General features: G+C 47.5%; 1 protein-coding gene across 10 annotated transcripts in view; it reads left to right on the top strand.

The window, feature by feature from the left end:
• Positions 1–23,491, top strand: part of nlgn3a (neuroligin 3a) — a gene marked incomplete at its 3' end in the record, with an annotated part of 174,777 nt that extends 151,286 nt beyond the window's left edge. For all 10 annotated transcript variants that reach the window (XM_083651432.1, XM_083651424.1, XM_083651429.1 and 7 more), the window contains 2 exons: positions 3,033–3,822; positions 22,648–23,491. In XM_083651432.1, the coding sequence (XP_083507558.1) occupies positions 3,033–3,822; positions 22,648–23,491 (1,634 nt within the window). The remainder of the gene's footprint in view (positions 1–3,032; positions 3,823–22,647) is intronic.
• Between the last annotated feature and the right edge of the window lie 2,681 nt (positions 23,492–26,172).

The following is a 26,172-nucleotide window of genomic DNA, read 5'->3' as shown; positions in this document are numbered from 1 at the left end:
TGTGTGTGTGTGTGTGTGTGTGTGTGTTTGTGTGTGTGTGTGTGTGTGTGTGTGTGTGTGTGTGTGTGTGTGTGTGTGTGTGTGTGTGTGTGTGTGTGTGTGTGTGTGTGTGTAAAAAATGCACACTCTACAAATTACACTACCTTGAAAAGTGTGTTAACAGAGGGAGGGAATAAGCACATTCAGGAACCCTCAAATGGAACTCTGGCTTACTGCTGAGCAAAGTCTATCGTCCATCCTACTTTTACATTTTCAGAGTTATTCATAGCATATTATTACCAAATAATATGGTATGGAATAATACCTTATTCAGTTATTCAGAACCACATTTATTTTCAACAGCATCATTTATAGTTCAAGTGTTCACACACACTCCACCAGAGGGGCGAGTAGGGGTCAGTTGACTTTGCCCAGACCTAACACCAACTGACGAAAAGTGTTATATATAGGTCTATAATGTCTTGGAACTGTGTCTACCAGCAAATATTTCCTCCCATCTATGGGAGGGTAGGTTTTAAATGGAAGCTAAGATCCCATCTGCACTCACAAACACCATTAAACACACATTGACGCTTGTGACACCACGTTGACACCACATTGAGACCACATTGACTCCTCTTTCTCTGTACATGTATTTTTAATAGTACAGTGTCATACAGATCAGTTGATTTCTGGACAATAGGCCAGCTACATGACTAGCTGACCAAAATATTGTTGTTTTTCTTGCTTGTTTTTGTACTTTGTACTCTGTTGTTCTGTGATTTCCCTTTACTTGTTTTGCATTTTACTTTGTTTGCCGTTTACAATTGCTACTAATATAATGTGTATTGTGTTTGGACCCCAAGCGGCGGCTAATGGGGATCCTTTTAAATAAACAAATACAATATTGCATTTTGTAGTAAAGACAGATGAGCCGAGACACGGCACTGATGTAGTATCTTGGGCATGGTGCTGTATGCTCTGGTTTGATGTAGTATCTTGGGCATGGTGCTGTATGCTCTGGTTTGATGTAGTATCTTGGGCATGGTGCTGTATGCTCTGGTTTGATGTAGTATCTTGGGCATGGTGCTGTATGCTCTGGTTTGATGTAGTATCTTGGGCATGGTGCTGTATGCTCTGGTTTGATGTAGTATCTTGGGCATGGTGCTGTATGCTCTGGTTTGATGTAGTATCTTGGGCATGGTGCTGTATGCTCTGGTTTGATGTAGTATCTTGGGCATGGTGCTGTATGCTCTGGTTTGATGTAGTATCTTGGGCATGGTGCTGTATGCTCTGGTTTGATGTAGTATCTTGGGCATGGTGCTGTATGCTCTGGTTTGATGTAGTATCTTGGGCATGGTGCTGTATGCTCTGGTTTGATGTAGTATCTTGGGCATGGTGCTGTATGCTCTGGTTTGATGTAGTATCTTGGGCATGGTGCTGTATGCTCTGGTTTGATGTAGTATCTTGGGCATGGTGCTGTATGCTCTGGTTTGATGTAGTATCTTGGGCATGGTGCTGTATGCTCTGGTTTGATGTAGTATCTTGGGCATGGTGCTGTATGCTCTGGTTTGATGTAGTATCTTGGGCATGGTGCTGTATGCTCTGGTTTGATGTAGTATCTTGGGCATGGTGCTGTATGCTCTGGTTAGATGTAGTATCTTGGGCATGGTGCTGTATGCTCTGGTTTGCCGGGTTCCATCTTGCAGCAGGACCTCTGTAGCCACACTGACAGCATCTGTTCCTGACAGACACTGGGTTCATTACTGAGAGAGCATATAGAGATGGATGAAACCACAGAAGTTGACTGACAGAATGCTGATTCCCTCTTCTGCCGGCTATCTGTCTGTGAGACCAGGCCATCTTCTGCCTGCCTGCTATCTGTCTGTGAGACCAGGCCATCTTCTGCCTGCCTGCTATCTGTCTGTGAGACCAGGCCATCTTCTGCCTGCCGGCTATCTGTCTGTGAGACCAGGCCATCTTCTGCCTGCCGGCTATCTGTCTGTGAGACCAGGCCATCTTCTGCCTGCCTGCTATCTGTCTGTGAGACCAGGCCATCTTCTGCCTGCCTGCTATCTGTCTGTGAGACCAGGCCATCTTCTGCCTGCCTGCTATCTGTCTGTGAGACCAGGCCATCTTCTGCCTGCCTGCTATCTGTCTGTGAGACCAGGCCATCTTCTGCCTGCCTGCTATCTGTCTGTGAGACCAGGCCATCTTCTGCCTGCCGGCTATCTGTCTGTGAGACCAGGCCATCTTCTGCCTGCCGGCTATCTGTCTGTGAGACCAGGCCATCTTCTGCCTGCCTGCTATCTGTCTGTGAGACCAGGCCATCTTCTGCCTGCCTGCTATCTGTCTGTGAGACCAGGCCATCTTCTGCCTGCCTGCTATCTGTCTGTGAGACCAGGCCATCTTCTGCCTGCCTGCTATCTGTCTGTGAGACCAGGCCATCTTCTGCCTGCCTGCTATCTGTCTGTGAGACCAGGCCATCTTCTGCCTGCCTGCTATCTGTCTGTGAGACCAGGCCATCTTCTGCCTGCCTGCTATCTGTCTGTGAGACCAGGCCATCTTCTGCCTGCCTGCTATCTGTCTGTGAGACCAGGCCATCTTCTGCCTGCCGGCTATCTGTCTGTGAGACCAGGCCATCTGTACTTTCATCATCACAACAAACGTTGCTCTGTCCGGCCGTTGTTACTCTCACCAAATGCGGAGTTGACAGGTCACTTTTTATTATGGTGACAACAACAAAGACTACCATGTAGTGTTGGGGTGTCTGAGGTAGTGTTAAAGGTAAAAACCCACTCGCCTACCGGACCCGGGTTCAGTTCCCGGTAGCGGTACTTTCCGGCTTGGCCCAGACGTTCCTATGACACAATTGGCCGTGTCTGTGGGGTGGGAAGCCGGTAGCATGACGAATTGGAGAAGATGGGAGAGAAATTAAACAAAATAAATTATATATACTGTATATAAAAAAAAAAAAATCCATTAGGTCTAAGTGCATTATCCACACACACACTGAACACCATGCTGTCTCTCTCCCCTGTGTCCCTGTGCAGGTCTGTTCCACAGAGCCATCATCCAGAGTGGGTCGGCCCTGTCCAGCTGGGCGGTGAACTACCAGCCGGTCAAGTACACCCGTCTCCTGTCCGAGAAGGTGGGCTGCAATGTCCTGGACACCCTGGACATGGTGGACTGCCTGAGGAAGAAGAGCTCCAGGGAGCTGGTGGAGCAGGACATCCAGCCCGCCAGGTACCACGTGGCCTTCGGGCCCGTCATCGACGGCGACGTCATCCCCGACGACCCCGAGATCCTGATGGAGCAAGGCGAGTTCCTCAACTACGACATCATGCTGGGCGTCAACCAGGGCGAGGGGCTGCGCTTCGTGGAGAACGTGGTGGACTCCGAGGACGGCGTCTCCGGCAACGACTTTGACTTCTCCGTGTCGGACTTCGTGGACAGCCTGTACGGCTACCCGGAGGGCAAGGACACGCTGAGGGAAACCATCAAGTTCATGTACACGGACTGGGCAGACAGGGACAACCCGGAGACCCGGCGCAAGACGCTGGTGGCGCTGTTCACCGATCACCAGTGGGTGGAGCCCTCGGTGGTGACGGCCGATCTCCACGCCCGCTACGGCTCGCCCACCTACTTCTACGCCTTCTACCACCACTGCCAGAGTCTGATGAAGCCCGCCTGGTCGGACGCGGCGCACGGCGACGAGGTGCCCTACGTCTTCGGGATCCCCATGATCGGCCCCACTGACCTTTTCCCCTGTAACTTCTCAAAGAACGACGTGATGCTCAGCGCCGTGGTCATGACCTACTGGACCAACTTTGCCAAGACTGGGTGAGTGCAATGACTATGTTTCATAGTATCATCTAACCCAAATCTATAAGTTATAAGTCTTAGTCCACCTACAGAGAGTCTACAGAGCATTTGTAGCCTTTCAACAGTTTATTGGTTGACATTCAACAATTCAACTGTTGTTTAACAGATTATCTACAAGTATGTGACAATACCAGAACATACTGTATCTACTCCGGGTGATCAGCTAGAATCTGTTGTTGAATCTCAACTAATAAGCTGTTAAAACAACACGAAAGAGTTGAATTTTTTGAATTGTTTAATGAATGTTAACTAATAAGCTGTTGAAATGTACAAATACTAGTAGACTTTCTGCAGGCGGGACTATCCAAGTGTTACCGAAGTTACCGAAACTAATAATGACAACGCAATTGCCAACCGGCCACTTTATTAATACGCAGTAACAGAACTAAATCCTATCTCGGCCCAATTAGAAGTCTTTCTGTGCTGTGTAAGAGTAGCTGCAGGGAAAAGGCCACTCTACAGTGAGGAGGATAGGACAAAAAAGCATTTTTACACAGAGACATCTTTTTTTCCAGAGGTGTTTTTTCGCCTGGCCTTCGTGCCTGGCTCTCAACCGGAGACATATTGAATCTGAGGAAGATTAAAAAATTTCCTCCTGAATGTGTGCTGTGTGTGTGTGTGTGTGTGCGTGTGTGTGCGCGCGTGCGTGCGTGTGTGTGTGTGTGTGTGTGTGTGTGTGTGTGTGCGCGTGCGTGTGTGTGTGTGTGTGTGTGCGCGTGCGTGCATGCGTGCGTGCGTGTGTGTGTGTACGTACATGCGTTTGTGTGTGTTTGTTTGGCTGGAGATCCTCTCTGCTCTAATAAAGCCGAGCCCAGAAGACACAGAGCTCTCAGACAGCGAGGCATCATATGAACCTCCTGCCCAGGCGGGATCGATTCTCCAGGCTGGATCCAGTCGATCACTTCTGCCCCCCGGGTGACTCCTGCTCCCCCCACCGTGCTCCATTCCACCCCCGCCCCACTGCCAAGCAGGCCCATTTGTATGAGAGGACTACGACTAATCACTACCTAACAAGCCAAATCTAATTTGACAAGAGAAATATTGATTTCATCCTGAACAGGGTGTAATCTTAAATCTCTTTTCTGCTTTTTTTTTATCTGTCTCTATATCATCTGCTGTCCAATCAGGTGACATTTACATTCAGTCGTGTGGCTGTGATAGGCTGACCCCCCCCCAGGCCACAGGGTCTGCTAGGTCCTTGAAGCGCTAATGGCGGACTAGTGCAGATGAACTGATACGTGCTGCGCTGGCTCCTGAAGGAAAGCGGAAAAAATTGGAGTGTTTTTTTTTAACCTTTTTTAGCCGTATTTAAAGGAATATCTCATTTTAAATCAACATTAGGATTATACTGTTGTGATGTCATTATTCAGTATCTTCTCCTTTTCTCACTAACTTTCATGTCACCACCTGCTCTCCTGTCAGCATTCTAACTTACAAACACAAACTGTAGGTTTAGCCATCATGTTCTTTCATAAACAGCCTGATTGGAAAGAAAACATTGCCACTGAGATGTCACAACAAGCACTTTTATTATTATTATTTAGTATTTATTATTGCTGTTATTATTACAGTGCACACACACATGGTTATTCAATTATTGCACAAATCAATCAAGCAGTATTCAAGTCTGTTCGTACCTGAAATGTCTTCTTCCTGACTTTTGCCGTGGCAAAGCGTTTGACTAGAGTGGTGAAGTCCAATGTTCTAACAATGTCACTTTCCAATGACATCAATGTCAAGTGGGTGAGCCTTTTTGTTTTGAAAAGGAGCGCTCTCCAGAGGCATTTGTTACAGGGAGAGTTAAGTAAATCCTGAAGGCAATATCCACATTTGGAAAAAAATGCTTGTCCGTTCGGAAATGCTATCTATAAGAAAAGAGGATTTTCTTTTCCGTTTTTATGAGAAATGTGGCCGGATTTTTTTGGTGCCTGAAGGTAAAGGCCTGCTACAGCACTGAGTCACTGTTGTTGTGATGTCACGTCAGTGGATTTAGTTCTGATGGCTCATGACAGCCTGTGTCCATATGACCTCTATACCCAACACGGACTCCTGCACAGTGCCAGGCCCGCCTGCGCCGACCCTAACCTGGCTCTCACCCCAGCCAGCCAGCCCGCAGCGGGGGATCGATACGACACGTCGCGCCTTAATACTGACGTGAAGTCCACTCCAGTGGGAGGGTAAACTGGTCCTAGATCCACGACGATGGGAAGTAGCCACCCCTATGGAGAGTTGCCTTGGCGTGCCTCCAGACAGGAGGATTATGAGCAGGCACGTAGTGGGCAGCTGAGCTGGTAAAGACCCTGGGATTAGATGCCAGGATAATAGAAAACGCAGAGTTTTCTGCTCCAAAGGGTAATTTTTACTCGAGGCCCGTGTAAAGGACTCTACCACTGATTCCCACGGGGGGGGGGGGCGGACGCCGTAAGATATTTCCGATACGTTTCAAAGTTCATCCTGCTCATTTACACACTGCACTGGGGGAATATCGCTCCCTCCTCCTCCACCACCACCCCAACCCGATCTGGCTCTGGAGAAGAACGCCCTTTTAATTAAGACCCAGTAGGATTCCCCCTCATGCCTGAGTGGCCCGACCAGGTCCAACACGGCCGTCCTCCTGATACCGTCTCTGCAGAAGAAGAGCTCTCACTCCCCTCCCGGATAATGAACTGACCCAGATCGCACTTCCTGCTGCCCCCGTCCGTCCGTCTCTAAATCGTCTGTAACACGCGTGACACGATGTAAGTTGAGACTCTCGGGCTGCGTGTCAACAGTGTATCATAGCAGCCTTCCCCCCTCTCTCTCCTCCTTGTCCCCCGGCTCTCATGTGTCATCTTTACAGGGCAAATCCCAAATCCCTGCCCAGGCGCCTCCCCCCCCCCCCCCTTCTTCTCCGTCAGTGTCACCGAAGCATAAAAGCGTACAGAGGGAGTGCATGGCTGTCAAATCATCTTAGTGTGTCTTTCTGTGTGTGTGAGTGTTTATGTGGATTTTCTTAGTGTGCGTGTGTGTGTGTGTGTGTGTGTGTGTGTGTGTGTGTGTGTGTGTGTGTGTGTGATTGTGGGAGTGTTTATGTGGACTTCTTAGTGTGTGTGTGTGTGTGTGTGTGTGTGTGTGTGTGTGTGTGTGTGTGTGTGTGTGTGTGTGTGTGTGTGATTGTGTGAGTGTTTATGTGGACTTCTTAGTGTGTGTCTGTCTGTGTGTGTGATTGTGGGAGTGTTTGTGTGGACTTCTTAGTGTGTGTCTGTGTGTGTGTGTGTGTGTGTGTGTGTGTGTGTGTGTGTGTGTGTGTGTGTGTGTGTGTGTGTGTGTGTGTGTGATTGTGGGAGTGTTTATGTGGACGTGTAGATGTTGACACTATGAGAGGCTGTTCTTTCTAGGGAGTTGTGGATGCTACAGGAGCTGCAGGATTTACTCAGCTCCACAGAGTTGTTTTCATGGCCGCAAACTTTTTTATTTTTTATTTTATTTTTTTCTTGTTACTATCGACAGGCAGAATTGGCCCGTGCTTTACAGAGCAGCAACAACTTCTCCTGAAATCCATATACAGTGTGACTTCACCTCCCCACGCATGTTCTCACACACAACCGCAAGCACGTCGTCGTCAACACACACACACACACACACACACACATACACACACGCACACACACACACACACACGCACGCACACACACACACACACACACACACACACACACACACACACACACTAACACACACACACACACACACGCACACACACACACACACACACACACACTAACACACACACACACACACACACACACACACACGCACACACTAACACACACACACACACACACACACACACACGCACACACACACACTAACACACACACACACACACACACACAAACACACACACACACACACACTAACACACACACACACACACACTGGCATCACTTCAGAAAAGACATACTAATGATGCAAAGATCAATCATAATAGATCATTAGCGCCGTAAATATGTTGGATGCTACTTCCTGTGTTTGTGGCACTGGCTGCGTCCTGCGTGTGAGCTGTGCCTCACGCTGGGCCTGCTAGCTACTTAAAGAGCACAGCACTGTCATCTATTGAATTTTTCTCTCTCCCTCTCTCCCTATGTCTCTCTCTCTCTCTCTCTCTCTCTCTCTCTCCATCTCTCCCTATGTCTCTCTCTCTCTCTCTCCCTCTCCCCATCTCTCCCTATTTCTCTCTCTCTCTCTCTCTCTCTCTCTCAATCTCTCCCTATGTCTCTCTCTCTCTCTCCCTCTCTCTCTCCATCTCTCCCTATTTCTCTCTCTCTCAATCTCTCCCTATGTCTCTCTCTCTTTCTCTCTCCCTCTCTCTCTCCATCTCTCCCTATTTCTCTCTCTCTCTCTCTCAATATCTCCCTATGTCTCTCTCTCTCTCTCCCTCTCTCTCTCCATCTCTCCCTATTTCTCTCTCTCTCTCTCTCTCTCTCTCAATCTCTCCCTATGTCTCTCTCTCTCTCTCTGTCTCTCTCTCTCATTATTTTGTACACAACAAAAGCAAAAGCGTGCGCCTGTTCTACATTTGCGACAAGGGCTAAAAACATGCAATATTGATTTGCTTTGTGTTTTAGTGACAACGGCGACCCGATCAAACAAATGCAAATGGAGGCATCTGTATCTACAGCGCAATATAACGCTCGGCCTTGATTTATAACACTACACGCTACGCGTTGATTTGAGTGTCTTTTGTTTTCTCTCTGCGTGTCAATGGAACATCCCCTCCTCCGTCAAACCATACATCAACTGTTACTCTCTCCTCCTAACTGTCTGTTTGACCTCATTCGTGTACTGTCACAACCTCCTTTACCCCAGCTGTCTGCTAATTACATCACTCATCCCAACCACCCCCCAACCACCCCCCTCCTCAACCATACTCCAGCTTATCACACAACCCCCCCCCCTCCTCATCCTGCACCAGCCACTAGGTGCCACTAGTCTGAACGGTTGGTTGGTTGTGGTGTGCAGCAGCGCAGCACTGACCAGCCACCTTACCTACTCCATTAAGTAGCCACTCACTTGATAGGAGATTTGTAGCCAATATCCTGATTTGCATTAGAGAAGGTAAGGAAGTGGTGTGGCTTGTTAAGGGGCCTGGAAGCCATTGATCTGTGTCCATTGCTGTGCACTGAATGTAATGAGGAGGAGGAGGAGGAGGAGGAGGAGGAGGGGGGCGGGCCCGGAGGAGGAAGAGAGGGACTAGAGCTGTGCATCCACTTCTAAACGTTTATTGTGTTTATAAGGGGGTTGTGTGGGGGGGAAGGGGGGAGGTTAAAATAATAGCCAGTAATTTAAAGGTAGTGAAGAAGCAAACTGTTCATTAATGACTTGGAATGATGTTGAAGAAAATGAGGGTGGGGTTGGTGGGGGGGGGCACTGGGGGCGGGGGCGTGTTTTCTCTGCTGTCACTCATCTAATCAAACAAATCAATAGTGTCCCTAATAAGGAGTGGCCCGAGAGCGGTGTCCTCCAACTAGGGATGTCACGATGCTAGAATTTCCACTTCAATACCCAGGAAAATATCGATACTCGATACCACGTGATGACGACACATCAAAAATAAAGTTAGACAGATGGACGGACAGACGCACACTTCTCCATAATCTAGGCCCGATAAAACTCATTAAAAACTTTGCACTGATGGCAGATTACCCCCTCGTTTAGCTTGTTGAGTGATTTTTCATTCAATGAAAGCACTGCTGGTATCGAAACTGTTGCAAATGAGTATTGTATCCGTTTCAATTTTTTAGTATTGATACTTATCGATACTATCGATACCTATTGCAAATGAGCAGACGCACTCAGATGTGTACATCTGGGGGCCCTAAGCAGGATCGGTTTGGGGGGCCTGCCTCGCAGTGGACAGACAGTGAAGTATTCATAGAACCAGCCATATGCAATTATAACCCTTATGCATGTTATTTGTTCTAACCCTTTTTCCGCGGGAGGTTCTGGTGAGACGAAGGAGGTGCCCAGCCTGGAATCACCGCACAGGGCCTTAGACCTCCATGCACCGAAGGTCTCTCAATACTGTGGTGTAGCACTAAACTCTATTGCAGCGGATTGGGCGTGATCAACCCTTCCGCGGGCAACGCTGCAGACAGAGTAGGAAGGCTGATCCGTGAGCGGCTGCTTCTGGGACGCGGGTCGGGGTCGTAATCGGCCTCGGCTGGGTCTACTGGGCGAGGGTGTATGATGTTGACAGACCCGAAACACCCCACGACCCCAGTTAACATCACTGATGACGCGTCCCAGCGCATGCTGTAGTATGTATATTTGAACCCCGTACCTCATCAACATGAGCCGCAGTTATTTTACTGCTAATTAAATAGACTCAATGAAACACTCAAAGTATAGCTGACTGACTGTACTTGCCATTTTTACTTCTACTATGTTTTTGTCTGAATGCTATAGTTGAATATTTTAAAATGGCATCAACTGTGTTTATCCACTAGGCGGCTCCAAACCTCACTTCAATATTGCTCCTGAGAAGGTGATTTTTATTTATTTATTTTAATCCGAAAATAATGCTAAATGTAAATTAATCCAGGGGTAAATAACGTTATATAACCATACAGCGGGTTTGGTTCCCCCTGGGGGCCAATAATAATAATAATAATAATAATAATAATAATAATAATGATAATAATAATAAAAATAATGATAATAATAAAATGCTGTCATCACATTCCAATGGTATGAGGCCATGTTTCATCACACATGAATGCAATTGGGCTCTTTGGATTCACAAGAGTCTCAGCTTTGTTGCCATACTGAATTTCTACAATTCCATGAGTGTTTAGGTACCACAGTGTGCAGAAATAGGGAAAGAAAAAAAATGTCTTTAGGACCCTGGAGCTCTTAAACCCTATGTAGCTGATTATGTCAGAGGTAAACATGGCTGTGAAGCTAGACTCCTGAGCCGAGTGCACCAGCTGGGCGTACGCCTAGGTGTAACGCTACGTCCGACGTAGAACTCAAAGTTACGACTAACTTAATTTTATGACTAGTGCACCATGTAGTCTTAAGCCCTGTATGCGCTGCGCCTGGGTGTAACTTTTACGTCTGGTATGGAGCAGGCGTACAATTTACACCCAAGGCGTAGCCATACTGACTGGCAGCTGTCTCATCTTGATCTGCGCTGTCCGGACTGACAGCTCTGTGCTGTCAGTGCCGTTCAGTCCTGTGATGCGGCCGGAATCTTCTCCAAAAACATCGATCGATATGTGCTGTAAATAGACGTTTTGGGAGCAGGACCTCCGCTCGTCGGCGGGTTTTTAAAAGCTGATGCGTCGGAAGATCTTTCCATTTCTTCCTGACTTCGTCAACTGCCCGCAGTGCGCAGTCTGCCATCGCATTCAGTACTGATTGCACTTGTGATCAAATTCCATGCATCTTGTTTCTGTTTGTTTGTGTTGGCGCTGTTAAATTGAGCTGTGAGAACGTTTCTATGCTTTGAATACAACTTTATAAGTTGGAGCTGAGTTGGAGCTGTCTGTCAGCTGTCTCGAGCTCGTCTGAGAGAAGTGTGTTGCTTGGCAACAAGCACGTATTCACGTGAACGCGCACGTCCGCAGCCTAAAGACCGGGCGCAGCTACGACCATGGTAAGTCAGTCTTGGTGCACTCGGTGTAAATTCAAATCATGTCGGGCGTAGCTAAGACCGGCATAAGAGTTAAGACCGACTTTTTTATGCCCAGCTGGTGCACTCGGCTCCTGCTGTTCTAATGACTCCACTTTAATCTTTGTACATTTTGTATTGCTTGTCTGCACTTTTGCACTTTTTAAGTGCAAATCTTTTACCTTTACCACATTATTATTACTCTGCAAAGCACTTTGAATGGCCCCAGTAAGTGCATGCCTACTGTGATGAAAATATGTCTTAAAAGTCAGATACTGCTAAACTGATTGCAGCCATAATTGGGCATTCATCTTGTCTGAGAGCGAGGTCTAGGAGGAACCCGTTTGAAAAAATAGTCATGCCCATTTACCTTTGTAAAAAACAAACCTCACCGACTTTGGAGCTATTTTACACCCACTTCCCAGTGAGCTAGCATAACAGGGTTGGTCCTATTCGTCTGGATGTCTAGTTTCCGCTAATACCAGAAGTTCTGCTCGAGCTTAAAACTGAGCATGCGAGAGCTTATCAAAGACGGGCCTGCCATCTTCTTCCCACAGGGGCCCCCTGGCAGCTGCAGGGCCCTAAGCAGCTGCTTAGTGTGCTTATAGGGAGGACCGGCTCTGCAAATGAGTATTGTATCCGTTTCAAAATTTCAGTATTGATACTTTTCGATAGTATCGATACTTTTAACAACCCAACCTCCAACACTCCTGCACGCCCCAAAGTCACAGCACCTGGTCGCCCTGCACCTCGCCCTGCAACCTCGTCGCCCTGCAACTCGTCACCCTGCACCTCGTGCTGCACCTCGTCGCCTTGCACCTGGTCACCCTGCACCTCGTCGCCCTGCACCTCGCCTTGCACCTGGTCACCCTGCACCTCGCCCTGCACCTCGCCCTGCACCTGGTCGCCCTGCACCTTGTGCTGCACCTCGTCGCCCTGCACCTCGTCGCCCTGCACCTCGTCGCCCTGCACCTGGTCGCCCTGCACCTGGTCGCCCTGCACCTCGTCCTGCACCTTGCCCTGCACCTCGTCCTGCACCTTGCCCTGCACCTCGTCCTGCACCTTGCCCTGCACCTCGTCCTGCACCTTGCCCTGCACCTCGCCCCGCATCACTTACTCTGGCCAACCCGAGCCTGCCATTAAATATGAAGCAGGCATCACTCAGCCCTCCTCGGCCCCAGCATGCAACCTGCATGCAGGGTAAAGGAGCACAGTCTGATCATTTGCCGGCACAGTGCTGAAGCCGCCCCCCCGCGCAGAGGCCCGACAGAGTATACAAACAGAATTAGATTGAGCGTTTTTATTACAACTTTACAGCAAATGCAGGAAAGGGGGCATTTTGGCACCTTCTGTTGGAATGGAAATTACAATTAGGTGCTTACTTTGTGTTACCTGGTAATACTGTAGATAAACCACTGCAGGGGATGAATTTGTTACACAACAACGACGAGAACAACGACAACCAGAAAGAGAAGAAAAACGCGCTAAACTTTGCATATATTAACGGCTTAGCAAAGCAAAGCATCAGTGCCGCTGAATTAATGCCTGCGCCTGGTTTCATATTGGGGGGAGCGAGCTACCACTCTGCTCAGGAATCCAGGAGACCTTGAGTGTAGTGAAAATAGATTCGTGTCTCCTGCCTGAGGGCACCTAAACGTGTCTTTTCAGATTTGGTGATGGCTAAGGTCTATGATCATCCAAGCGCTTCAAATTACACGGGGATGAAAAGGGGAAGGAGGGACGCGCCAGCTGAAAAAAGAGAGAAAATGGTATTCATTATTTTCGCCCTATCTACATTTGACATCAGTGCTTGCAGATAGGCCGGGGAATAGGTAATGAGCCAAGTCCTCATTGTGCCACGCGACTGGAGCGCTCACTTCTCTGTGTCAGCTCAGGTGGCATCGCGTCACCTTATTGAGAGACACTGCATGAAATAGGCCACGCCCATCACGGGGGGGGGGAAGCTCTCCGTTCACGTCCATACATACACCTGCGTCATTTACCTTGAATTAAACATAGCCAAAAGCTGCGCAGACAACAAATGTAAAAAAAAATCGCCAATTCAATTTATTTATTTTTACTCTCGAGCAAAACAAGGAAGCCATTGAGAATTGGCGAGAAGAAAAATGCGGATGTAGCTGTCAAGGAAGTAAGTTGGAGTGTTCATCTTCCGTATATATGATCTTTGTGTGCAACACGTGACATGGATTAGGGGGGGGAGTTTTTGTTTTGTCCCCCCGCTTTGGGGCGTGGTTTCTGAATGATGACAGAGCTGTTTCTCTGTCTTCTATCGGCCTATGGGGTGCTGTCTTACTCACTTTACTGTATGTATGGCTTGGTGAAAAGCGACATGTGCTGAACCTCAGACAGTCCCAGAGGTCGTTTCACCACACACACACACACACACACACACACACACACACACACACACACACACACACACACACACACACACACACAAACACAGGGGGGCACTTTAACACGCCTCGCTGACCAAGGTTAGCGGGGGTCGGCGGGTCATTTTACGGGCGGTGGGGGGGTGGGGGGGGGTGGCCTGAAGAGGATATGAAGGAGTGGTTTATAGCACCAGCGCCATATGAACACATCAGAGGAAATCTGAAAGGCCATTAAAACGCCTGCTTTTATGGGTGTAATAATCCCTCTCCTCTGCCCGGGGAGCCCGGGCCACGGCTCGCAACGACCATCCGGATTAAGTGGGAGGCCTGACAGGAGGGGGAGGCTATCAGCTAATGCAGGGGAACCTGGACCCACACGAGCCCAACAGGCCCACAAACATCACATTATTTAGGCCCCGGCTGGGCCCGCTCGCTCGCTCGCTTGCCTCGGCACAGCTCACACCCGGGCCAGGCCCGTACGCTGTGGAGCAGAACCCGTGCAGTGAGGCCCGTACGCTGTGGAGCAGAACCCGTGCAGCGCGCCGCGTCGCGTCGCTCGGTGTGCACGGATCACTGTTTCAGCCCCACATTGTTGTGACTCTCAGTGCGAGACGATACAATGAAGTGCTGCTCGTCAGCTTTAATTTGAGGCTACTCAGGCACAGCAAATGAACGCTACAAAGCACTAACAGCTCTTTCTGTACTCGGCCCCCAGAGTCCTCCTCCGTTTCAGGGTGCCAAAAGTGTTTTGACAGTTTGAGATTATATAATTCAATACCGGAGTAATTATAATTTTTTACTTTAATGAAAAAACCCTACTGTGCAGGGACTTCTGAAACTCTTCGAACCCATCAAGATAGCAGAGTAGTATCTCATCATCGGGTTCTCTTTCTTTTTATTAATCCTAATAGGTATCTCTGATGATTCAGCTGTGACTATCCTCAGCTAACTTCTAGTGCTGGGTATTGGCAAGGACCTCACGATGCGTTACGATACGATACGATACGATACGATACGATACGATGATACACGGGTCACGATATGATTGTATATCACGATACATTGTGATACGATACATATTGCAATACTCGACATAATTGACTGAAAATCTGAAAATAGAGCTGAAAATACCACTTTCTGTGTACCACCTGGGTAGTGTAATAATATGTACATCACATTATATTGCTAACTCAGTGGGCAAATTGAGTCAGATCTATTTAATTCAAAATGTTCATTCCAATTTATTAGAAGAGTATTCGCACAGTTGCACATTAGTGTTACTGAACACACTGAACTGTAGATGCCATAACATCATATTGAAAATAAAGTGCATTATGTTTAAAGTTGAGCTGAACCCAAAAATGACTTTTCTTTTCTTTTAGTTCAAATACCTGGGTATGCAGTAATGTATGCAAACAAAATCACAAAAGTCTAATTTCTTTCGTTTTTCACACTTTTTCACATCAAAAGTTCATTTTTCAAGATTTCATTGATAACAGTAATGTACAGTTTGCTGACGTCACCTAGTACTATCAAATTTCTACCCCATTTCAACCAATCTTATCATGACATGCAGCTGTCAATCAAATCTTCATTTCAGGATAATTTTCTCTTCCAAAAGAAAGAGAAAATGCCTGTCATCTGGCAGAATTCCTATCCCATAAACTAACTACTAACTTGGCAAATTGTTAGAAACATGAACAAAAACCAAAAACTATAATCTCTAAGAATGCAAAGAAATGTAACTGGCTCGTTAAAACACGCATTCCAGGAATATTATTTACATTTATAACGATAATGGCACGCGCCTCCGAGCCTGACAGCCTCCCTGGCTGTCAGGGGTCGTCTCTCGGAGTTTCCAGGCGGGCGGGCAGCACCCATGCATCAGATTGTCCGCTCGCTCCGCATGAAGCAGCCTGGCTGCCTGGTACTCCGCGGATCCCAGTCGCGTAGCACAACAACACGCTGAATCCCACCCGATTTGGAGGTGGAACACGCCAGGATTGGCCAATGCCAAAGCCAGTCCTCGGAATTGTCAAATCAAATGATCAGATGCACGTGACGAACGGGTTCACCTCGACTTTAAGCAATAGATCACAACAGGCCGTGGTATATGCTTATTATACCACACCTAAGCGTCGTGAAAACACCCTTAGGTGTGGTATAATAAGCATATATCACAGTCTGAAGTGATCTATGGAAATATGAAAATGACGATGATGATGATGATGATGATGATTATTATTATTATTACTGGACCTGAGCCCCTCTGGCTCTTCTGGCCCTCCTCACACAGTGTTCAGGCCAGTGATTGGCTCTCACGGTGGTATATATACTGTGGTATATGCTAAATATACCACAGCTGCGAGCCAATCAGATTGCTTGATTTGAGAGAGGCCTGTTATAATATACTGTACTCACTGAACACACTGAAAACATGAAAATAAAGTGCATAAGTATGATACTGTGTCACTGAACACACGTACAATCATCAATACAGTAGTGCGGTAAGAAATATTGTGATATATTTGCTGTAGTGATTTCTTTTACTAACTTCACAGTCATGAAATCATTTCACATGCAAAGTAGTAATATGGAGGCAAACAAAAATGTCACTATCCGTACTACTTATGGAGCTCTCTGCGGAGACTTCTCCTCCGATCCTGCGTAGGAAAGAAAGGCAGTATGGCTTATCATTTCCTTGTCATGGCTTCATTATCTAGCTGCTTGTACAACGTTTACACAGATTGTCATCTGCAGTGCAGCACTATTTTACCAAGTCCAGATGGGAAATGTAGCAGCAGCACATTCAGGAAACACTATCAAAGTGGATGATGGGACGACATTGCACCGCGCATTAGCCACAACCTACTAGCCCTCAGCGGCAGCAGCAGCAACATCGAGGAGCAGAGAGCAAGCGCAGATCATACCAAGCGCAGACCATTACCTCTGACTCCCAAGCCTGGGACCAGACTTCAAAGCCCGGCAGCCGGCCAAAAAGTCGGGGCAGCAGCAGTAGTGGTAGAATTGTTCAAAAAAAAGGAATGGAGCCTGTTTACTATTGACTTTGCAACAATTACCCGAGCAGTGTGTGTAATTAGATAAGGCAGCCCAGTTGTTCTCTAATGCGCCAAATCAAATTAACTAAAGATGCCACATTGATTTCTTTGTGTTCCTTAAATTATTCATCTTCACTTTGCACTGAAGCAGCCAGCCAGCCACCAAAGAGCTTTTCAGACGCCTCTGCAGCAGCACTGCTCCCCTGCTCCCTGTGCACCACACACACACACGGGTTTGTTTTGTGAGATCTGAGGAGCGAGCGAGACGACCCGGTACCTTTTAGATATTTTCTACCATCACGATTCAGCAAATTGATCCTCCCGAGATGAGAGCATTTCGCGGCGTTATGGAAATGCCCGGAATTCCCATTAACGGAGATTGCTCTGACCTCCATTATTGGTTGTCATCTGCGTTGCGTATATCTGTGTGCACAGGCGCGCGCGTGTGTGTGTGTGTGTGTAAGTGTGAGTGTGCGTCTGTGTGTGTGTGTGCGAGTGTGTGAGAATTCACGCAGCCTGCAGACGGCCACGTCTCCGCCTGCTCTCATTGACGTCCTGTTCTCGGGCATGTTGCGCACGGCGGGGAGATCAATATGACCTTACCTTCTCACCACCCGCTCCTTTGAAACTTAATTACTGATATTCAGCTACAAAGTCATCATAGTCTGGCTGTCAATATTCATCGGGGATCATTACAGGCCTAATAAAACAGGTTATTTACGGGCTGCTCGGCTGACACCGGCCCCCGGTCCTGGGATTCAGCTCCAGCCATCTCAATTTGCTTTCTCTCTCCTCTCCTCCCCTCCCTCGCTCTCTCTCTCTCTCTCTCTCTCTCTCTCTCTCCCTATCACTCTCTCTCCCCCTCTCTCGTTCTCTCTCCCTATCGCTCTCTCTCTCACCCACTCTCTCTCACCTCTCCCAGAAGCACTGACCTGAAAAAGAAAAATTGACAGCGAACAGGAGAGGAGAGAGAGAGTGAATTCTTCTGCCGAGGGTTTTAATTCTAGTGTTGGCTGTGTTTGGAGCTTTTCAGCCGGTGCCAGCAGAAGAAGAAGATGAAGATGAAGAAACTGTAGCTGCCTGCTGCCACATCCCTAAATCCCTGACTAAATTTGAACTTTGCTTGCCACCGACATTGCAATCAGACCCACAAAGGGGTTTATTTCGTTGACATTTACAGAAATGTCTTTCCGCAGCTTTCTGCAGCAAACCAGTCTTTAACTGCTCTGCTCGCGTCACGCGTCAAGATGATTGTGTTTTCAAGGCCGCGGGGCCATTCTTCAGCTTCTTCCATATCTCCACACAGCGATACAGAACTCCTACATGCGCTCTCCTCCTCCCATCAGGCGCTCACTCCTCCTGACATTGTACAGCAACAAGGAAACAAGGAGGAGTGTGATGGCGGGAGATTGCTATATGTTAATTCACTCAATAAATCAATAGCTTCACTGTAATTGAAATGGTTGGTCATCCAGGTTGAGACGGCGGCACTGCTGAGACCTGAAAAGTGAAACACTGACCTCTGTAGATCAAAGCTGGTACTGCACCCAGCTGAATATCCTCTCCTCCCCCTTCTCTCTCTCTCTCTCTCTCTCCCTCTCTCTCAATTCAAATATGTTTTAGTGGCAAGGCAGGAAATAAACATAATTATGTTGCCAAAACTGTACAGTAGGTACAGATTATTCCCTCCCTCCCCCCCCCCCTTCTATCTGTGTGTGTGTGTGTGTGTGTGTGTGTGTGTGTGTGTGTGTGTGTGTGTGTGTGTGTGTGTGTGTGTGTGTGTGTGTGTGTGTGCGCGTGTGTGTGCGTGCATGCGTGTGTATGCGTGTGTATGTCATCTAACTATCTATTTAATTAGGGATGTGCTCAAATCCAAATATGTTATCAGGAAAGCACAAATGATGCAATGGATATTTCTTGTACCCGAATTATTCGGAAACTAAGTCAGACTGTAATGCCCCTAGTCACCACTAACCCTACCCACCCCTCGACCGGCTCTCTAGCACCTTCCTAGCCCTATGCCCCTCCCCCCCCAAACACCACCCATACCCCCTAGCCACTAAAGCTTCTGGCATACTCTTCGCGCATGCGCTGGAGGCGGGGCTCCACGGAGGGCGTGCGCACTCTGCGCGGGCCAAAACAGAATATAGCGATTGCGCATCTCGCTCCTCCTGTGGAAGCTCTAGGGGAAAATGGCGGCGATCAGTGCCAGGCAGTCTGAATGAAATTGAATGTAACGTTCCGAATTCTATGTATTAAATTCTAAAAAACGACCCTCAACATTTGGGAAGGCTAAGCCACACAACTAGTTTGTTATAATCGAACGTCATGCTTCGAAGGCGACTTTACGACGATGAGGACGGTGAGGACTCAATCACAGCAGATATCCGCTGATAGCCTACCATGGAGATCTCACAGGCACAGGCAGCAAAACCCGATGCGCTGATAGAAAAATCTCCCTGGACGCGCCGCGCTGCGCTCAGGCCTCGCCCCCCGACACGCCCCGTGCGATGACGTCAAAATCGCCGCGCGCCCTATGCGCTTGGCTGAGCGCGAAGAGTATGCCAGAAGCTTAATGCTACACATCCTTCACCTGTGTCACAGGCTTCATTCAGCTGCCTGCTGCTGCTCAACACCCACGCCTGTTTCAACAATGGGGAGTCAGTGAGTGAGTGAGTGAGTCAGTGAGTGAGTCAGTCAGTCAGTCAGTCAGTCAGTTAGTGAGTGAGTCAGTAAGCCCCTGAGGCTCTTCTAGGCCGGCCCTACTGGGGTCCGGCCAAAATGAAAAAAGGCTATTTTGCTACTGTAGCCGCTGTGCATCTTTCAGGCCCAGTGACAGAGAGAGAGAGAGAGAGAGAGATTCAGGCCCAGTGACAGAGAGATAGAGGGAGAGAGAGATAGGGAGAGAGAGAGGGGGAGCGAGAGAGTGAGAGAGAAGAGCGAGAGAGAGAGAGAGAGGGGGAGCGAGAAGAGCGAGAGAGAGAGAGAGAGATAGAGAGAGATAGGGGGAGCGAGAGAGTGAGAGAGAAGAGAGAGAGAGAGAGAGAGATAGAGAGAGATAGGGGGAGCGAGAGAGTGAGAGAGAAGAGCGAGAGAGAGAGAGAGAGAGAGCCTTGCAGAGGGAGGGGGGCTGAGATTAAAAGTACAGTGTTGAGGATGCAGAAATGTATTTCATAATTAATTATATGCCAATAATAAATCAACTTGATGCTTTGAAGGCACAAAAAATTGCATTGCCATGAATATTAGGTTAGAAAATGAAACATTTGCCCTATTCAATGTGACCTCCGGTATAAACTGGCCCTCTATCCGAATACCGATACAGATTATGATGTCTCTGTACACCTCTATCTTTCTATCTATCTATCTATCTATCTATCTATCTATCTATCTATCTATCTATCTATCTATCTATCTATCTATCGACCTATCTATCTATCTATATATCTATCTATCTATCTATCTATCGACCTATCTATCTATATATATATCTATCTATCTATCTGTCTATCTGTCTGTCTGTCTGTCTGTCTGTCTGTCTATCTATCTATCTATCTATCTATCTATTATCCGTCTATCTATTTATCTATCTATCTATTGTCTGTCTGTCTATTTATCTATCTATCTAATCTATCTAATCTATCTATTATATGTCTATCTATTATCTGTCTATCTATTTATCTATCTATTATCTAGTATCTATCTATTATCTGTCTATCTATCTATCTATTATCTGTCTATCTATCTATCTATCTATCTATCTATTATCTGTCTATTTATCTATCTATCTATCTATTATCTGTCTATCTATCTATCTATCTATCTATCTATCTATCTATTATCTGTCTATCTATCTATCTGTCTGTATGTCTATCTGTCTGTATGTCTGTATGTCTGTCTATCTATCTATTATCTGTCTATCTATTTATCTGTCTGTATGTCTATCTGTCTGTATGTCTGTATGTCTGTCTATCTATCTATTATCTGTCTATCTATCTGTCTGTATGTCTATCTGTCTGTATGTCTGTCTATCTATCTATTATCTGTCTATCTATCTGTCTGTATGTCTATCTGTCTGTATGTCTGTATGTCTGTCTATCTATCTATTATCTGTCTATCTATTTATCTATCTATTATCTATCTATCTATTATCTGTCTATCTATCTATCTGTCTGTATGTCTATCTGTCTGTATGTCTGTCTATCTATCTATTATCTGTCTGTCTGTCTATCTATCTATCTATCTATCTATCTATTATCTGTCTATTTATCTATCTATCTATCTATTATCTGTCTATTTATCTATCTATCTATCTATTATCTGTCTATCTATTATCTGTCTATCTATCTGTCTGTATGTCTATCTGTCTGTATGTCTGTCTATCTATCTATTATCTGTCTATCTATTTATCTATCTATTATCTATCTATCTATTATCTGTCTATCTATCCGTCTGTATGTCTATCTGTCTGTATGTCTGTATGTCTGTCTATCTATTATCTGTCTATCTATTTATCTATCTATTATCTATCTATCATTATCTGTCTATCTATTTATCTATATCTATCTATCTATCTATCTATCTATATATCTATCTATATATTATCTGTCTATCTGTCTGTATGTCTGTCTATCTATCTATCTATCTATCTATCTATCTATCTATCTATATATTATCTGTCTATCTGTCTGTATGTCTATCTATCTATCTATCTATCTATCTATCCGTCTGTATGTCTTTCTATCTCCAGCAGTGCTGATCTATCTATCTATCTATGCACAGACAGACATGCTCATAGCCACGTGTGTGTGTGTGTGTGTGTGTGTGTGTGTGCGCGCACACACACACACACACACAGCTCTGCAGTTGCCTCTTAGTGTCTTGATTAATATGGTCCACTTTACATCAGTACACTGGCAGCTAACGCACACTGTGCTGCCTTCCCCGAGCAATTAGCAGAGGAGCTCCACCAGGCAGCAGTGCTGGTCTTCTGGCTCCTGGACGAGATGCCTCCTGCCTGCTGACGCTCAGCCCTACAGCCCTGCTGACTTATTCATACGTGTTTACCTTCAGAGCCGCTGCCCGGCTTCTGTGGGTGGGCCTCGTCGTGCTATCAGGCTAGCACCATGCCTGAATTAACATCAACATCTGAGACGAGGAGAGAGGGGGGGCCAAGAGAGACAAGCACGTTCTGCCCACAGAGACAGACAGGCTCTGCTGCCTGCCTGCAGTTTACACACACATCTATTAGACACAGATCTATTCTGATGGATATAAACTGCTAAGTGGCTAGGCTAAATTAGCAAATGGGCTAAATGAGTGTCCGAGTGTCAGCCGAGGCAGTTATAGCAAGTGGAATACATAGCACACACCATAAGCACCTGAATCAATTATTAACTGCAATCCTTTTTTCTATTCTGGGTGTTTGCTTTAGTCCATGGTCTAGTGCAGCCTGGTCAGCGTGCCAGGGCCAGAGCACTACATCTCCCGAGTAGTAACTGAAGCCCTTTCTCACTGCAGTATAAGCTGTGTCTGATCCCCTTGTATCTTAGATCTCTTAGTTTTATATGCTCCTATCCTCGGTGGACGAGCGCGCCATGAATAAGTAAAAATTGGGTTCTTTCAATATCTCATTTAATTCCCCATCATCTCTTTCTTCTCCCCTTGCCTGCAGGGACCCCAACAAGCCGGTTCCCCAAGACACCAAGTTCATCCACACCAAGGCCAACCGCTTTGAAGAGGTGGCCTGGTCCAAGTACAACCCGCAGGACCAGCTGTACCTGCACATCGGCCTGAAGCCGCGTGTGCGCGACCACTACCGCGCCACCAAGGTGGCCTTCTGGAAACACCTGGTGCCCCACCTGTACAACCTGCACGACATGTTCCACTACACCTCCACCACCACCAAAGTGCCGCCGCCCGAGACCACGCAGAACTCCCTCGCCACCAAGAAGACCTGGCCCTTCAACACCAAGCGGCCGCCCATGTCCCCGGCCTACAACAACGAGGACAAGGACTCGTGGAGCGACGACGAGGAGACGGGCCCCCTGGTGGTGGAGAACCACCGGGACTACTCCACCGAGCTCAGCGTCACCATCGCCGTGGGCGCCTCGCTGCTCTTCCTCAACGTGCTGGCCTTCGCCGCCCTCTACTACCGCAAGGACAAGCGGCGGCAGGGCTCGGGCCACGGGCCGCCCAGCCCGCAGCGCCAGACCGCCTCCAACGACATCGGCCACCACGCGCCCGAGGACGAGATCATGTCGCTGCAGATGAACCAGACGCACCACGAGTGCGAGGCGGGCAACAGCAACGAGGGGGCGCTGCGCCTGGCCTCGCTGCCCGACTACACGCTCACGCTGCGGCGCTCGCCGGACGACATCCCCCTCATGACGCCCAACACCATCACCATGATCCCCAACTCCCTGGTGGGCATGCCCAACCTGCACCCCTACAACACCTTCACGGCCGGCTTCAACTCCACCGGCCTGCCGCACTCGCACTCCACCACCCGCGTATAGCTTTAAGGAGGTCCAGGGGCGGGGCAGCAGAGGAGGAGGCGGTGCTGGAGGAGGTGCTGGAGGAGGAGCCAGCGGGAGAATGAACGGAGGATAGGATTGTGTTTTATAATATCACAGGGAGGGGAGGGGGTGGGGTGGGGAGGGGAGGGGCCGGGGGGCAGGAGGGGAGGGGCCGGGGGGCAGGAGAGTCGGACTCAAACGTGGAGAGACTTTTTCCTACGAGGAGAGTTTGCTGAGAAGCTCTCCATGGATGTCAGAGTTGTGCAGAGCTGCCAAAATCAAAACTGCTTCCCTTTCCCCCCCCCCGATGACGGGCAGGGGGGGGGGGGGGGTCTTTCTGCAGAGTTCTTTTCTAAAAGAATCATTTTAAAAGCCTTTTTAAGCAGAACTTGAGGAGAAATCAACCCACTTTTTTCCCTCCAATTCATAACAAAAACAAAGAGAAAAGTGCTTTTTATTTCCCATCCCTTCCTCCTCCTGCAGGGGGCGACACATCTAAGAACAACGGCCTCCACGTCAAATACTCGCAAAGTGTTTTTAATCGCTTCTTTGTTTTTGGTTTTACGTTTCGATGCCTTACGAAGAAAAAAAAAGCTTGTTCTTTTCTGTCATTGTTTCTATTCCCGGAGAGACTCTATTCCGAGTGGAGTGTGTTCTCCGTTCCGCGCTGACCAGACTCAAACGAGAGAGAGACTGAATCCAGGATGGGAACCTATATGAGGATTATGCGGATGTAGAGATTTTCCAACCCGTTTTGGAGCGACTCACTTTTCTGTTGCATCCCCACACAAACCCCCACGGCGTTATCTTTTTTTTTTATATAGCTTGTATAGAAATGATTTGTCGCGGACAGGACAGCTCTCGCCAGGAGATGAGAAGGCGGAGATAAAAACTATGTTACTGTGATTGTTTTGTTAAGAAAAAAAAGTGCATCTTTTACAGCCAATTTATCTGTTAAGCTATCTGATATTATCTCCACACGTGTGCACGTAACACATGCTGCTTCCGGCACCCGTGTGTTTGTGTGCATGTGAAAATGGTTTCTTGTTTCCGACGTGCAAGTGCGGTTAAGACCGAGATAACGGAAGAGACAGATTGTCTGAACCTGCAAACGCAAGAGGAGTGTGTGTGTGTGAGTGTGAGCGTGTGTGCGTGTGTGTGTGCGTGTGTGTGTGTGCGTGCGTGTGTGTGTGTGTGTGTGCGTCCGTGCACCTGTTTTTTTCTTTTTTTTTCTTTTGTAGGTTGTGTAATGTGGTGATCTGGGGGTGGGGGCGGAGTACTTTCTCATGTTGTTGATTTTGGTTCACCACCAGTAGTGTTTCTGCTGCGTCTCTGGGTGTCTGTCTTTGCGAAATAGCACTTTTGTTATTTTAAAAAGTTATATATGTCTAATTTTGCTTAAAGATTACAAAAATAAATCTATTATTTTATGTGTAAGAGAAAAGAATAGCTAAAGATTCAAACTGAACTAACTGACATGATGATTCCATTGACTTTGTAAGAGTTCCTCTTCAAAAGCAGACAGTGTGGCCTGTTTGCACTGAACAAACCCGACGTCAGTGCACACTTGTATTTCTTTGAATATATATATAAATATGGGCATACATACATATATGTATAGGGCTTCTATGGAGATATCGCTCCCACTTTCACAACACAAGTCAACTCCTGTTAGAAGACTGAAAAAGCACCAACACAAATAGGGTCATTTATATACGTGTCGTTGTCATTCGCAAAACATCCCCAAGCCAAGACCGCTCTAGGGTGTCTTTGTAACAGCTCTATATGTATATTTATGTATAAATATATTTAATATTTATTTATGTATACCAGATGCATACATGCTGATTGTGCCATGTGCCAAATTAAAACTGTAAAAAAAATGGAGAAGAGAAAGTTTCGCTAAACTTTTTTTTCTCTCCTGATCAAAGTTCTTCTTTTTTGACTTTATTATTATTTCCATTTTGAGTTAAAAAGATGTATTCAGCAAGTGCAAGTCTCCCTCCAGGACTTCCTCTCTACCTCCCTCTCTTCTCTCTCCTCTCTCTCTCTCCCCTCCATCCCTCTCTTCTCTCTCTCTTCCCTCTCTCTCCCCTCCCTCCCTCTCTTCTCTCTCTCTCCCCCCTCCATCCCTCTCTCTCTCTCTCTCTCCCCTCCCTCCATCCCTCTCTCTCTCCCCTCCCTCCCTCCCTCTCTTCTCTCTCTCTCCCCTCCCTCCCTCTCTCTCTCTCTCTCTCCCCTCCCTCCCTCTCTTCTCTCTCCCCTCCCTCTCTCTCTCTCTCCCCTCCCTCCCTCCCTCTCTTCTCTCTCCCCTCCCTCTCTCTCTCTCTCTCCCCTCCCTCCCTCCCTCTCTTCTCTCTCTCTCCCCTCCCTCCCTCTCTTCTCTCTCCCCCCCCCCTCTCTCTCTCTCTCTCCCCTCCCTCCCTCTCTTCTCTCTCTCCCCCCCCCCTCTCTCTCTCTCTCTTCCCCTCCCCCCCTCTCTCTCTCTCTCTCCCCTCCCCTCCCTCTCTCTCTCTCTCTCCCCTCCCTCCCTCCCCTCTCTCTCTCTCTCTCCCCTCCCTCTCTCTCTCTCTCTCTCCCCCCCCCCCCCTCTCTCTCTCTCTCTCTCTCAGAAACCTTTGAGAAAAACAGGCTAACAGCTTGGGGCCTATCTGCGTGCATAACTCCAGATTTTACTGTAA

Source organism: Poromitra crassiceps, assembly GCF_964638095.1.
Source record: "Poromitra crassiceps genome assembly, chromosome: 15".
Taxonomy (NCBI): Eukaryota; Metazoa; Chordata; class Actinopteri; order Beryciformes; family Melamphaidae; genus Poromitra; species Poromitra crassiceps.
The sequence above is the reverse complement of the archived record's forward strand: the minus strand, read 5'-3'. Positions and strand labels throughout refer to the sequence as shown.